The following is a 13,940-nucleotide window of genomic DNA, read 5'->3' on the forward strand; positions in this document are numbered from 1 at the left end:
AAAACCCTTGAATGTCAAAGTTAAAGCCGATAGCCCTGCATGAGTTTTGCTACTTTGGAAAAGGAAAAGAAGCAGAATAAGTAAAGGCAACTTCACCTTTGAATTTCTTCATCTTTATATATTTGTCACAAATAACAATTTAAATATCCTTTGAGGTTAATATTTTCTGGTTGAGTGGGAAAGTACAGAAAAAATTAATATATTCATGCATAATATGAGACAACAGAGACTGGAGCGTCTTATTTGTAGCAAATTTTATTTTCAAATAACCATAAAAGGTATTCAGTTACTCTTCAGATTAATTTATAAGATCATGCAAGATGTAAACAAGAAGTTCCAAAGGAAAAAATTGTTCCTGACAATTCTAATATGTGAAGAAAAAGTACACAGAAATGCACACCAGGAACTTTTGACATATGGCTAATACCTGGATCTTTATTCTCGCCCGCTTTTTGTCATTTCAGCACAAGATAAATGTAGTGCAAAGAAGCAAAAATTAGTAATCCAAGGAAAGAAAAACTTGCTAATGTGATGCATGATAAGGGAGCATTTACTATATTAATATTCACAAAGAAATGTTGGAAGTGGGAAGTGATGTTAGATTAAAAAAATATCTATTTTGCAGCACAGATGAAAAACAAGTTTGTTATGGTGATTACATTGCTACTCACATCATATTCATAGACTTTTCCTTGAATCCCATGCACAGTTCTGATTTTTTTGGGTGGGGGGGTTGGAAACAGGTAAAATAAAATGAAAATCTTCCCAGAGGGCATTAAAAATAAGATATTAACTTAGAATTTATGTTGCAAGTAAGGTAAATGGTCATTTTATTCTGATAAAATGTTGGAAGGGCAGAGTAAGTATTATAAAAATATTTCAGAATCAATGGCATATCACAAAGAAAATAACTTCCTGTTTTCACTTTGGCTGTAACGCAAAGGACTGTGGCTTTACCTTAGACGGTTTTTATTTATTTGAGTATTCAGAGTTGGTTCTCAATTGCTAAGAGTATGAAATATTTGAAAGGCCAATCCAGAGTTTATCTATGTATGGTTTCAAAGAAACTACAATGTCATTTCACTAATTTGGACTAAGTGATAGTATCCTTATTTAATCCTTGTGTCTAGAGACCATAAAACATAAAAAGTATTGAATCACCTCGAGAGTACACAAACTCTCTACAAGTAAAGATAGCTTTGTTTAACACACAGTTGAAAATTAAAACTCCATACCAAGTTAGGGATTTATATTTATCTTTTACAACAATGGTATCGTCTTTAGTATTCTCCTTAAGAGCCTAGAATGACACGACTCCACATTTCCATTCCAGAACTTCCCACTTCCAACGCTTTTCTCCATGATGCCCTTTGCAAGCACTCGAGCAACACAAAATGAGATGCTATGTAAATGTGGTTTATAAAATGCTTTGACTTCAAAGAAAGGTTACTGGAAAAGAGTGTGCTGTGGGTTCTACAGGGGTTTTGTTAAATAAAGCTATCTGTTTTTTAGGTGATGAAAAATCACCTTAAAAGTCTTAAAAGTGTTTGCTTTGGGTCCTTTATTATGGAGTTTTATCCTTATTTGAGGTATGAAAAACCTACGCGCTCTCTAAGTCAGCATTAAGATGGCTACTCCCCCAAGGGGACAGATGCTAACTCTCTGTAAAGCTTTTTTTGCCCGAGATCAATTTGCCAGAAGTTAGACTAACCCAGGCATCCGGGAGGTAGAAACTATGAAAATTTAGTACCTTGCTCCCTTCTGAGAAGTCTACATCCCTCTCTTCCATGCCCAAGAATGAGTGTGTGGTTTGCCCAGACTCAAAAACTGCCATACATCATGGGAAAGCATGGCAGACCTTCCAACTCTACATCACATGCTTTTTTTTTTTTTTCCCTCTTCCCACTCACATAATTAGTGCTCCTTTCTTTTACTTTTTCAAAATGTGCCTGTTTCAAATTTGTATTATTTTTTTCAGATGTCTAATTGCAGTTACGTTCTTTCCCTCTTTGGTCTCCTCCCGCATTTCACATACCAGACAAATATTTAAAGGTCTGTAAAACCAGGCGAGGCTCCAAGATATTTCTAACTGAAACTGCCATAGGTGACAGCACAGGGAAAGAAAGCAAAGTTGTAGGACGAGGATTTGAATAAACGGGGTGCAAATGTATTGGAAAATCTATTTAAGTTGCTATAGCCATGAATGAGGTTTCAATGAGGCATAAACATTCAAGTTCCTGACAAAACCAACATGTTTCATGATCAGTCAAAATAGTCTACTTGTCATGATGCATTGCATTTTTTTTTATTTTTTTAATTAGTACGTTGCTCTCTCTTTTCATTTTTTTTTCCTTTTTCAGTATTCAGGAAGTGAAAGCATTTAAGAAAACATTCAAAGTTCTGAGAATACATGTAAGTGAAATATTTAATGTCTGTCATTCATAAAAGTTACATCATTTACATAGGGTTCATTTGTATATAATAAAAATTTCATCATAATGAAAACTTTTCTGGAAAGTTATATGTTAATTTGTTTAACATATGCTTTGGATATACAGCTAAATAGGAATCGTTAAAAAATTCTTTCTTCAAATATTCCCTTTAACAATTAAAAAAACCTCATTCCTAAATATTTGTTTTTCTTTCCACTTGCTCCTTTGTTTGTAATATCATATGTAATTTGAACTATGCAAAGATTGGATCTTTCCATAGTTCAGAATATATTTGTATACTTCAATAAATTTGCTCATTGCATAGCAAACATGTAAACTTACACAGGATCTATAAATTTTACCCTAATAATCTAAAAACGTTGCTGAAATTTTACATGATAGTTTAGTCTAAGGTTTAGTTTTTGTTGTAATTTGTGTTTTCTCTGTGGGTTTTTTTTTTTTTTTGGTAATTTTTAATACATGGGCCAATTGAATACAACAAATAAAAAGTCATGAAAAGTTAAAAACCAAGTAACTCATTTTGTCCTAGGCTACCAGAATTTAACCTCATTATATTGTTTGGATTTTTTTTTTTTTTTTTTTACTAAGTATAACAAGTTGGAAATGTATTGTGCTGCCTCTTAAGACAGTGTTCAAAAGTAATTTCAACAGTGTGTATTTAACATAAAGTTAACTATGTTCGCATCAAATAAAATGTTTATTAATGAAAGCTATTTATCATACAAGAAACAGCAAAGATAAGTCATCATACAGAGATGTACACTAGGAGTGACAGATGTAAAAGTGCATGCAGAGATTTCTGTTTAAAAAGGAAGTAATAAACAATAATACTAAAATTACTGGGTTTTGATTCCTATACTCTCAAGTGAGTGATAGCTTTTCTTTGAATTTACAATTGGAAAATGCCATCAACAGATAGGACTAATACACATTAGCAAGCAGGTGAAATGAATGTTTTTGGACTTTATTTTACAACTACTGTGCTTGACAAATGTGTGGGATTTTTTAGCAATAATAATTTTCTTCAAATATGGGGTGGGCATATTACTGCCAGGTTGCTCTGGTTTATACACGGCTTAACTAATTTTGTTTTAAACCACATAACTTTAAGCCTCCATTTGTGTTAGACACCATAAAGAACAGAATTTTTGTTAACATTCAGTAAATGACATTTAAGTCTCTCTCTGTCTCTCTCTCTCTCTCTTTTTTTTTTTTTTTTTTGGCTCAATAGATTTTAAAATGTATGATTATCATAACCTAATATTGTCTTTGTCTTCACTGCAGTGGATTTCCGATCAAACTTTTCCCCTTCTTTTAATACTTTAGGGAATTTTCAAACGTCGGGATGTTTGGCTGTAATGCCCCAAGATTTGTTCTCCCTGAAAAAAATCATAGTGACAATTTATTAACTACAGAGCAACTTGGCTTTTAGGGGTCTGCAATTTCTATTTTGATTTACAAATATCCATTTGTGCTCAATAGACCTAACATTAAATCTTAATCATAGCTAAGTTTCTTTTCATGCAATTACTTTGTCTGCTAATTATCTTTTTTTTTTAATTCTAAAAATTGGGCGGAGTCAAATCGGTGGGGCATTACTTTTATTATAAGAAAATATATTAAAAGGTAATTCGAGGTTGAATTACATTGCATATGCAATGGTGTGTACATTTAAAATGAATCAGAAGTTTGGAAATCTGAAAACTATTTGTATGTTTGAATATTTAAAAATTGTTTGTATTCCCACTTTAATAGCTTTTACATATAGATATTGGAAACACACTAGTACAGTTAAACCTTAAATTGATGGGAAATAAAACTCCTTAGATTCAAAATGGTTTATTCACACAAATTTAATAGGATATATCACAATTGTTTGGTCCATAAATATTTAGGGGAAATAGTTTCTATACAATGCATTTATCAATAAACAAAGAAACATGGACAATTTTGCTAGACCACTTACTGTACTATAAACACGAAGCTCAATATATAAGATTATTGAATTTATCAACTATATTTGAAAGAGTGCACAACTGCTTTCTATGACATGTCTGTCCCCTCTAACAGGATACACCATAAAAAGAGTTTCGGAAATAAGAGGTAAAACAGTACAAAACTAGTGAGGTGTCAAAAGGGCTTAAAACAGTTAATTTAACAAACAACACATATATCCTGATTTTTCACAAACTTACTTCCAAGTTATATCATAAGGCACGTAGGAGAACTGAGTTATAATTAGTCTACTTAATAAAGTAGATCTATAGTACCATACATTGTTCTGTCAAAGAACAAAATTTATAAGTATCAATATTTTACCTGTAAAAGTGTATTAATAAGATCTCAGCCTTACCAAGGTTGTTTGGTCTGGTTAGTGGTAAATGCCCAAAATGTAATAGAAATATGAAAAGTCAAGATTTAAGCTCCATATAAGATGATAACCACACTTGCTAAATATATAATGGCAATCACACCTTTCTTCTGTTACAGTGTTAACTTATCTTCCATCATCTTTTTTTTAAAAAATAAGCTACTTTCTGTGCTAATTTTCTAAAGACCCTGAGCAAAAGTTACAATAATGCACTTTAATGTGGGCAGTGAACTGTCAATATGTAACCACACATTTATACAGCCAGAAGGACACCTTTAAAATCTATTAAATAGCCACTTCGACCACCAAAGGAGATTTAAGGGGTCCAAAAAGTGGAGAATATGTGCAAAGTTATTCTTAACAATCCACTAAAGCAAGACATATATCTTGACTTCTTTTTTATTTTTTTTAGGAAATCCACAATCTAATTGGTATTTAACTACAACAGAAGCGTATAGATGAACATTCACCACTGCCCAGACCATTAAGATTTTAGCTTAAATTAAAAGAAAAATAATGCTACTGTAAACTAGGAAATATATTCAGATCAGCATCCACGAGGCTTCTGAGTTTATCTACTTTAAGACTAATAACTTTAAATCTGTAATGCCAGAAAAGTTTTTTTTTTCTGACAAATATATCAGCCTATGCCAAAGTAAAATAAAGCAAAACAAACCAAAGAATTCTCATTGTTGATATTAGTCTACTAAGGTTTTCTTTTTTAACATAATTCATATAGAATGCCAGATACAATATCATGGTACAGCTGAAGCCAATTAATAGAGCTATTAATTAAATTATACTGATTTTTTTAACTTCTTAAAAAATTATATTTTGCTTATTTCCATTTTCCCTAGGAAAAAAATTAATTTAGAAAGAATGGTTTTAGAACTATCATTTTTAGCTTTAGGTTAAAAGTATAGAATTTCAAGCTCTATATGGAATTTTCATAGATACACAGGGAGTTAAAATATTTTTCAAATGTTGAAAAGCAAATAACTAACAAGTGTTCCTGGGATGTACACCCCTAAAAAGAAGAAAAAGTCACATCGCTAGAACAGATTTCTCACCTAATTAATCTTTAATATTTAGAGCTGCTATAGTCAATGCTTTTTGTTTAATCATATTCCTCATTTGTAAGATGAAAGAATAATCAAAACATTTTTTCACTTTTAAAATTTAAAAAAAAACAATGTGAAGTTTTCAAAATTCCATAAGTATACATACAACCGCAAGATTTAAAAAATAACTTTAATTATCTGATTCTTTATTAACCTAATCATTTAATTGGGAATATGATTATTTGCCCATTATCATACCACTTTTTTTTTTCTTCGAGATTCTGGAAATAAGTAACATACAATTTTAAGAGGCACTTATTAGAATAATTCAAAAACTCTCCTTACCAACTGAAAGCTCTAATTAATTTTTTTAAAAAAATCCAAATACACATTGTAGACAAAAACAAAACAAAAAAACAAAACCAAACCAAAACAACAACAACAAAAAAAACACTTCATAAAGGAGACAATTCTGTAAACTCATTTGCCAAGTGGCTGCAGATGCTACACACCAAGCTGTTGCTTTTATTTCCCAAATATCTTGTGGGTTAGAAAAAAAAATCTTGTAAATAATAAAATAATAATAATTAGAATAATAATAATAAAAAGAAGAGGAAGAATGAAAAAACAAAAACAAAAACAAAAACCAATGTTAGAAAAGGTTCGTTAAGGTAGTTTGTGAGGGGCTTCCGGATTCGTGGCTGTCCATGTTAGAGGTCACGGATGTCACTACAGTGATAGTGGGATTGGTCAGGTCTGTTAAAGTGGTCGCTGTGCCGGGTGGAGTGAGAGCGCCGCTGTCTGCTGAGGGCGGGGCCGGAAGCGACGTGCCATCAGCTTTATCAACACCCCCATTCTCCTGCCGCAAAAGGTTCCTTCTGAATTTGGCTCGTGCGTTTTGGAACCAAACCTGCAAACCAATCCCAATTGATTTCTTTACCGATGTTTATTTTAGACTTCTTTTGTTTCTCTCTCTCTCTTTGTCTTTCCTTTTTGTTTCTTTTTTTTTTTTTCTTGCTTGCTTTCTTTTTTCTTTTTTCTTTTTCTTTTTTTGAGAGTATGTTTTCTTTTTAAATATAATTGTTTTTATTTTTCTTGGGAGAGAAGGGCTGGGGTTTGTTTTGTTTTTGTTTTTGTTGTTTTTGGTTTTTGGCTTTTTTTTTTTTTAAACAGAGTATTTCAAGTAATACTATGGGTACTCCCTCTCAACTGTATATATCCCCCCAGCACTAACAAGTGCCACTTGGGACAACTGATGCTTAAGTGGAGATACCATAGACATGAAGGCACAGAGATACAAGGGGGAAAGTATATCCTGATTCCTTAAGCGTTTGTTATCTTTTGAGAATGAGGAAAGGCAGGGTCATTGAAAGTTTCACAAAGTAAGAAGGACTCCTATGAAATGAACGTCACTGAAACAGATTTCAGGCTGTTCTTGAGTCTGACATGTGATAACTATTCTCCACATAGGAAAAACCCAGGGCCACAGACCCCAAGCAGCCAGAAACTGGTCGGTGGAATTTTAAGTGCCTGCTCTTCGTCACTGAGAAGTAGAAGAAGATCACAGGTGACCCACAGCAACCCACTATAATTTCATGAGTTGTATACTCTTACCCTTACAAGTTTAGAAAAACAATTGGACAGCAGGTCTAACTCTCAGTATTTAGTTTTGCTCTACAGTTTGTTAAAATGGGAAAATTCTTGCTACACTTGGTTGCTGAGACACATTAACCATGGCTGTGGCTTTTCCGGAGTTGAAAAAATGAAAAAAAAAAGGGGGGTCGATCTGAATTTGGAAGGTCATGGCATGTGAGTGAGGCTGCCAAGAGTTTGCTGAAGTAAAACAGCACCAGCGGGTCCCCCTCAAGTCTGTGCACTGAGCCTAACGTGAATGGAAATCTCTAAAGCCACAACTTGTACAAATAACATCACCCACATTAGCAGAGCAGTGAGGTGAGCTGTGCTGGCTTGGGTGGCCCCATCTCTCCATCGATAGGAAGGAAGAATGTGGCTGCATTTCAGAAGATCCTGGGTCTCTCTTTGGGCACCCTCCCGGAAGCCCCTGCAAAATTTCCGCACACCCTCTGGGGAGATAACTAAGGTAAACTAATGAGGAGCAGTACAGGAAATATCTGTATTGCTCTACACAGGGAAGAGAACTGTTTTTACTGGCAAGGGTAAGGGAGATTTATACACAGCCAATGATGGAGGTTTCTTACCTGCAAAACTCTTTTGGTGAGGCCTGTTTTCTGAGCAAGCTGCTTGAGGTCCTTGGCATCCGGGTTGTGGTTGATGGCAAAGTAGGATTTCATGGTCCGGAGCTGGTGGTGCTTGAAGGAGGTGCGCATGCGCTTGGTCTTCTGTGAGGGTGGGTAAGGCTGCTGATCCCGGTCCAGATGGTCTGCCTCGTTCTCGTTACAACCTGTTGCGGGATCAGCGAACAAACAAACAACTGCTCAGTGGGAAGTCCCGCACTTGCTGCAAAGGTAGCGGTAGCGGGCTGTGCGATGCTAGGAAAATAAAGCAACGGTGGGAAAGGCTATCGACCCAATTATAAGCTGTATCGAGACAAGACAGAGGTTAATTACCAAAGTCAGCCAAAGGAGCCTCTTCACGTGGCCACAACCAAAGTTTATGTAATGGAAAAATGTTAGATGAATCCTCTCTTTTGTATAATGGTTGCTGGAAAGCTCGAGAAGATGAAGAAGTCGCAAGTGTGAAAGAAACATCCCAGGAGTAAAAAGGATAGACTCTAATACGTTTATGCACAACCGCACCCTGCCCTACAGCGCACACAACAGTTTTTAGAGACTCCACACTTTGTCTGTGTTTGTGAAATGAGACATACTCTCTGAAGGCACTGCTCTTTGTCATGAGGGATATGCAAACCATTTCATCTCTCTCCAATCTGAGAGTTTCTGAGAACCCACCAACTAAGGAAGAGTCTAAGTCAGTTCCAATTTTTAGCTTGTTCTGATGTTCCTCGAGTCTTCTCAATCAGGAAAAAGGTGGAAAGTAGCTGGAGAAGGGGGAGAGTTTTACAAAATTAGAATTTGTAGATTTCTTATGTAATCCTAAGAATATTATTTTTGAGGGTTTTTAGCTATAGCTGCTTAATATAGGGCAGTGCCAGGAAGAAAACAGTTCTCCCTTGGAGTTATTTTAATAAATATTTCTGAAAGAGAATGAGCCCAGACTTCTCTTCACTCAGTTCATGCCTGGAGCACTCCCCACAGCTCACAGTTCAGAGACACTGCTGGTGCTTATTTCTCAGCTCAGATCTTGGCCCTCTTTGCTGTGGATGTTTGTGAGTGGGATTTGAGCTGTGCCCCTGGCTGGTCTGGCAGAAAGAGGGTGACATCTCTCTCCCTGCAGAGCTCTGCTCAGCATTGAGGGTAAAACGACCCAGACTTTGAAACCAGCCGGAGAGTCATTATCCCCAGGATGTAAAGCTGCACATTTAAAAGGTCATTTCCAATAACCTCCTGGCTCTGGGTAGGAAATATGACTACAAAATGAAAAATGTTTTGCTAAATATTTACTGATTCGACCAACTTCTCAACTTAAAGGGCATGGTGACTTTTTTTCTTTAAACCCTTACTTCAGGTATTTATACGATGTATTTTCAGATCTGATCATCCTACATTTTAGCACATTATAATAGAATATCTAAAATATTTACTGATTCGACCAACTTCTCAACTTAAAGGGCATGGCGATTTTTTTTCTTTAAACCCTTACTTCAGGTATTTATACGATGTATTTTCAGATCTGATCATCCTACATTTTAGCACATTATAATAGAATATCTAAAATTAACCTGATCATGTTACTTGGTGGTATGCTACTTTACTGAAGAAAGTAAAACATTTCTTAATATTAGCTCTTCTGCTTGATAAAATATTATTTGCCTGCTTTGCTCTGGTTAGAATTATGTTCTGAAACTTTCTGGTAAACCAGCATAATCAGCAGAAACAGTAGTTTGGGCCATCAACCAAGAGGTCAGGCACATCACAAAATCCATTTAACAAGAAATTTGCTCTATTGTAAGAAGACATTACATTAGGCATGAATTAATGTTTCCTTTGTTTAAATTTCCATAAGATACACAAGTAGGAGGGCACATCTGGCAAAAGAGCAGATGAGTTCATTGAGAGAAAGATTATATATACTATTCACCTTTGGGTCCCCTGAGTCAAGCACAGGGCCAGGACTCAAAAGCATTCCACCAAGATTTTGAATCTTTGTTCATCAATAAAATCAAGTGACTATTAATGCAAAGCCAAGTCAACTCGAATGGAATCCAAGTTGGCCAAATACATACAAATGTTGACCATATCCTTCTTTTAAACTGCCCAGAAAAGTAACATACCCTCAGAGATAAGAGAAAGAATATACGCTACATTTTATCCTATTTTAGCCCAGTGGGGGATATGTTGGGTTCAAATATTCTACAGAACTGCACTTTCATATCCTCAAATGGATGAAACAGCCTCTTAAGACCTACTATAAAACTATATTTATCTCTAGTAAACTGAGCTATATTTCACAACCAGATTATAAATGTACCCACCACAAAATGGTCAAAGAGGCACACCTGGCTTTGGGGCTTCTTCAAATAAGATTTCATTCTTACCGTATGTGAGTAACATTTAACTTTTCCTGAACACATCAGATTGAATATTACACTTAGAGGACTTAACTAGGTGCTTAACTAATGCCCTTAGCCACTGCCCCAACTCAAGGTATTATTTCTTAGAGATGAATGTGATTCCTAACCTCACTATGTACTCATTAGTCTTTAAAATGAAGTTTATGAAAAATAATCATAGAACAGTTTGATTAAACTGCTTTTCTAAATATGCATTCTACATTCATTATTGCTGATTAAAAATTCAGCAGATAACGTTAGTTCATTAAACACAATTATGGGACTTGTTTCCACACAGTATACGGTTCAGTGTGTAAGAAGATTGTTAGCTCTTTATTAAACAGATATTACTGAATGCTTTTCCTGTGACGGTGTTATCATATTACTCAACTGAAAAGAGCAATCTACTTCTTCCACACGGTAACTCAGTGCATTATCCTAAATTGTTTGTGTTTAACTACAGATGCATTATATAAACTTGCAAGTGATTGTGTTTCCCCAGGGTCTACTTCAGAAGTATACTTGTTTCCCCCCACCCCCTGAATTATGAGATGGAATGACAACTCTCTTAAAACTACTTTAAACGTCCACCTATAAGTACACATCTGACACATTATAAAGTCAGTGAGAAGATCTAAATATTTTCTTTTCCAGTCACTGATGAAATAATGGTCACCTGTACTAAAGCGAGTTTCTGTTCCGAAGGTATGTAACCTTCTGAGAACTAACTGATCCCTGGGAGACCACTAGGGGTCAGTGCCAGGCTAATTTCACAACTATCAGGAGCTTTAGACTCCAAGAAAACCCAAGGAAAGCAGATTTTAAAAACTGGCAAAAATTTAGTCTCGCCACTATCTCTAAGTTACCCAAATAGGAGCTGCCTATCCTACACTAAATCTTCACTCCTGGAGGGCTGCCTTTCAATCTAGGATTCCAAATAAACTCTCTATGTCTCTTTCTAAAATATCTGCCTGGGATCTGCACAGGGAGGATTAACTAAATTAGTAATATTCTCGCTAAAAGGCATTTGCCAGATGTCAAACACTAACTGATCTTTGCCACCTTTCACATCTTCTCTGGATGTCTTTGAATCATAAACATATTTAATGTATAGGATTTTTTTTAATATATCAATTCATAGATTGCATTTTAGTGTCAACGCTACTCTTTCTGAAACTAGTTTACAATTAAGCAGAGATGGCAATATAAGACCCAAAGAAAGCAAAAATAATGAGTTAAAACTGTGGGTCCATCTCATTTTCTACCTTTTAACATGTTTTCAATTTGCTGAAGCTTTTCTTTTGCTAGTTTTGTAACAAACTGGCACAGATGGTTAGATGCATAACCTTTTTTTTAAAAACAGTGGGATTGATTTCTGGTCATGTATCTTTGATCCAGTTTCTCTAGATTATTTATTTCCATCTGATTTTAAAGATGTATGTACTATTCGTTTGTATCTCTAGGAAAAGTCCAGAAAGGATGGGGTGGATACTAATTAAAAGACATCCAGTCTGAGGTCGTGTGATGTTCAAATTCCGGATAGTGAGGCCTCAGCAACCGTCTCCTCCTGCAGGAGCTAAACAGCATCACCTTTCTCGAGAAAACTTGCAGCATTAATATACAAACTAAAGGCCTAAGTGGAAGGAGATTTTCATTCTTTTTTTTTTTTTTGAAGATATAAATTTGTATTCTCTAGCTACCACTAAATTTTATTGTCCTTAAAGCTCCCAGCTCTTCCCACTAAAGAATGATCCAAGGCGAAATCAAATTGAGCTAGTTAGATTAAATAAACAAGCGGAAAAAATAGGATTGCTTCCCTGTGGCTAGAAATGTCCACCTTTTTGCACACTTTCTCGGGCGGAGGGATTCCCTCTCTCCCAAGGACTCTCCAGTTATGTGGGTCCCAGCCTCTCGGTCTCTGTCTCTGTCTCTGTCTAATTAGGGCATTAGGGCCTTGGTGAGTGGCTCGAGATTCCGATGTCATCTTCTATTAATAAAGAACAATTAGTGCCCTGCCTGTCCTGCTCCGGGGACCTCGCATCAAAGGAGATGAAATGAGCGCGCTGGGCAAAGTGGCCCCGAACCGAACCCCCGCGGAAGTGCAGCAGGGACGAGCGCCAGGCCGCGACCCGCAGCCGGGGGTTGGCAAAACCCGGGGCTGCGCCCGCTGCCCCGCCACAAACCGATCCTGGTGGGGTCTGGAGCGAGCCGGCTGGCCTTTTCCCTTGCTCTAGCGACCCTGGCCTGAACCCCCTAGGGACAAATGTCGCTGCGCTGAGCTCCCTGGTCGCTAATCTCCCTGGGACGCCGCGCGCCGCGCTGGCCGGGTCGGGATTCCTTCTCCTCAGTTACAGCAGCCGAGAACCCCAGGAGGCAGCCCAGCAGAAGGCTTGGGGGGAGCCGCCCTTCCTGAGAGGCTTCCCCAGGACACTCTGGGCTCCGAGCAGGCCTATCAGTTCCAAATGGTTCACGCTGGCTGTGTGACCGTGGGTAAATCACTTATCCTACTGGATAACTTTGAGCCACAATGGGTCAGACACCATACCAGGCACTGGGGACCGGAAGGCAAAAACCAGCAAGATCTGTGCTCTGGGACGTCCATGCTTTGGCTGGTAACTGGGTGCTCATGGTAACAGAGTAGGGTTGCCACAATGAGGGTCCCTCGGGTCCCTTCTGGTAGAATGAACTCCCTAGCCTGAGTCTACTGTGGGCTGAGATTCCCAGCCAGGGCTGGGCTGGGCATGGGAAGCCAGTCCTTGGTTTCCCAAGCATTAGCCTGGGGGCTTTCCAGACCCCCCTTTTTTTCCCAGTGTCTGGAACTCCTAAGAAGAGCTTCCTTCCTGCTTGGAGTTCGACGTGGTCGACAAGGTCCATCCCTATCCTCACCTGGGGGATGCAGAGCAGGGGCAAGCAACCAACCATGGGAAACGGATGATTGAGAGATATTGGTAAGTGATACATGTCTTCCCAAAGCAAGGGAGAAAGTGTGCTCTCAGGCCTGTTGCCTGCATTTCGCTTTTAATTAAGACAGAAGGCTGGTGGAGGATAAAAGGGTGGTCTGTCGCACCACCGCGCTGCCTCAGTGGTCCTGACCTGGAGCGTCTTTCAGTTTTCCAGGGGCTCTGGAGGTCCTGGTGGTTTATCATACAGGGAATGAGCTGGCTGGATGACTGCCCTGACCTACACAAGGGGCAGGCCAGCTCAGCTGTGGAGGCTGATTCCTACCCCTACAGCTGCTTTTTCACCAAGACCAGGGATTTGGTTTTCGACACTCCTGCCAACTGTGTTCCTGATTAACTCTGGGCTGGTGACCACAGCCTCTGCTCCCTCTAGACAGACTGGAGTTGGGCTCTGAAGATTTTTTTTTTTTTTTTTTTTTTTTTTTTTTTTTTTTTTTTTTTTTT

The 13,940-nt window shown here is 37.4% G+C and overlaps 1 protein-coding gene across 4 annotated transcripts in view; it reads right to left on the minus strand.

Annotated features, from left to right (window-relative positions):
• Nucleotides 1–2,882: 2,882 nt before the first annotated feature.
• Nucleotides 2,883–13,940, minus strand: part of LHX9 (LIM homeobox 9) — a 22,400-nt gene continuing 11,342 nt past the window's right edge. For 3 of the 4 annotated variants that reach the window (XM_040463486.1, XM_040463488.1, XM_040463485.1), the window contains 2 exons: nt 8,105–8,307; nt 4,277–6,795 (listed from right to left, as the gene is read on the minus strand). In XM_040463486.1, coding sequence (XP_040319420.1) covers nt 6,538–6,795; nt 8,105–8,307 — 461 coding nt within the window. In that variant the 3' untranslated portion in view covers nt 4,277–6,537. Of the gene's footprint in view, nt 3,833–4,276; nt 6,796–8,104; nt 8,308–13,940 lie in introns of those variants that run through there. The other variant, XM_040463489.1, reaches the window with a different exon arrangement.

This window comes from Herpailurus yagouaroundi, unplaced genomic scaffold (assembly GCF_014898765.1).
Source record: "Herpailurus yagouaroundi ecotype Mexico unplaced genomic scaffold, PumYag 403, whole genome shotgun sequence".
NCBI lineage: Eukaryota > Metazoa > Chordata > Mammalia > Carnivora > Felidae > Herpailurus > Herpailurus yagouaroundi.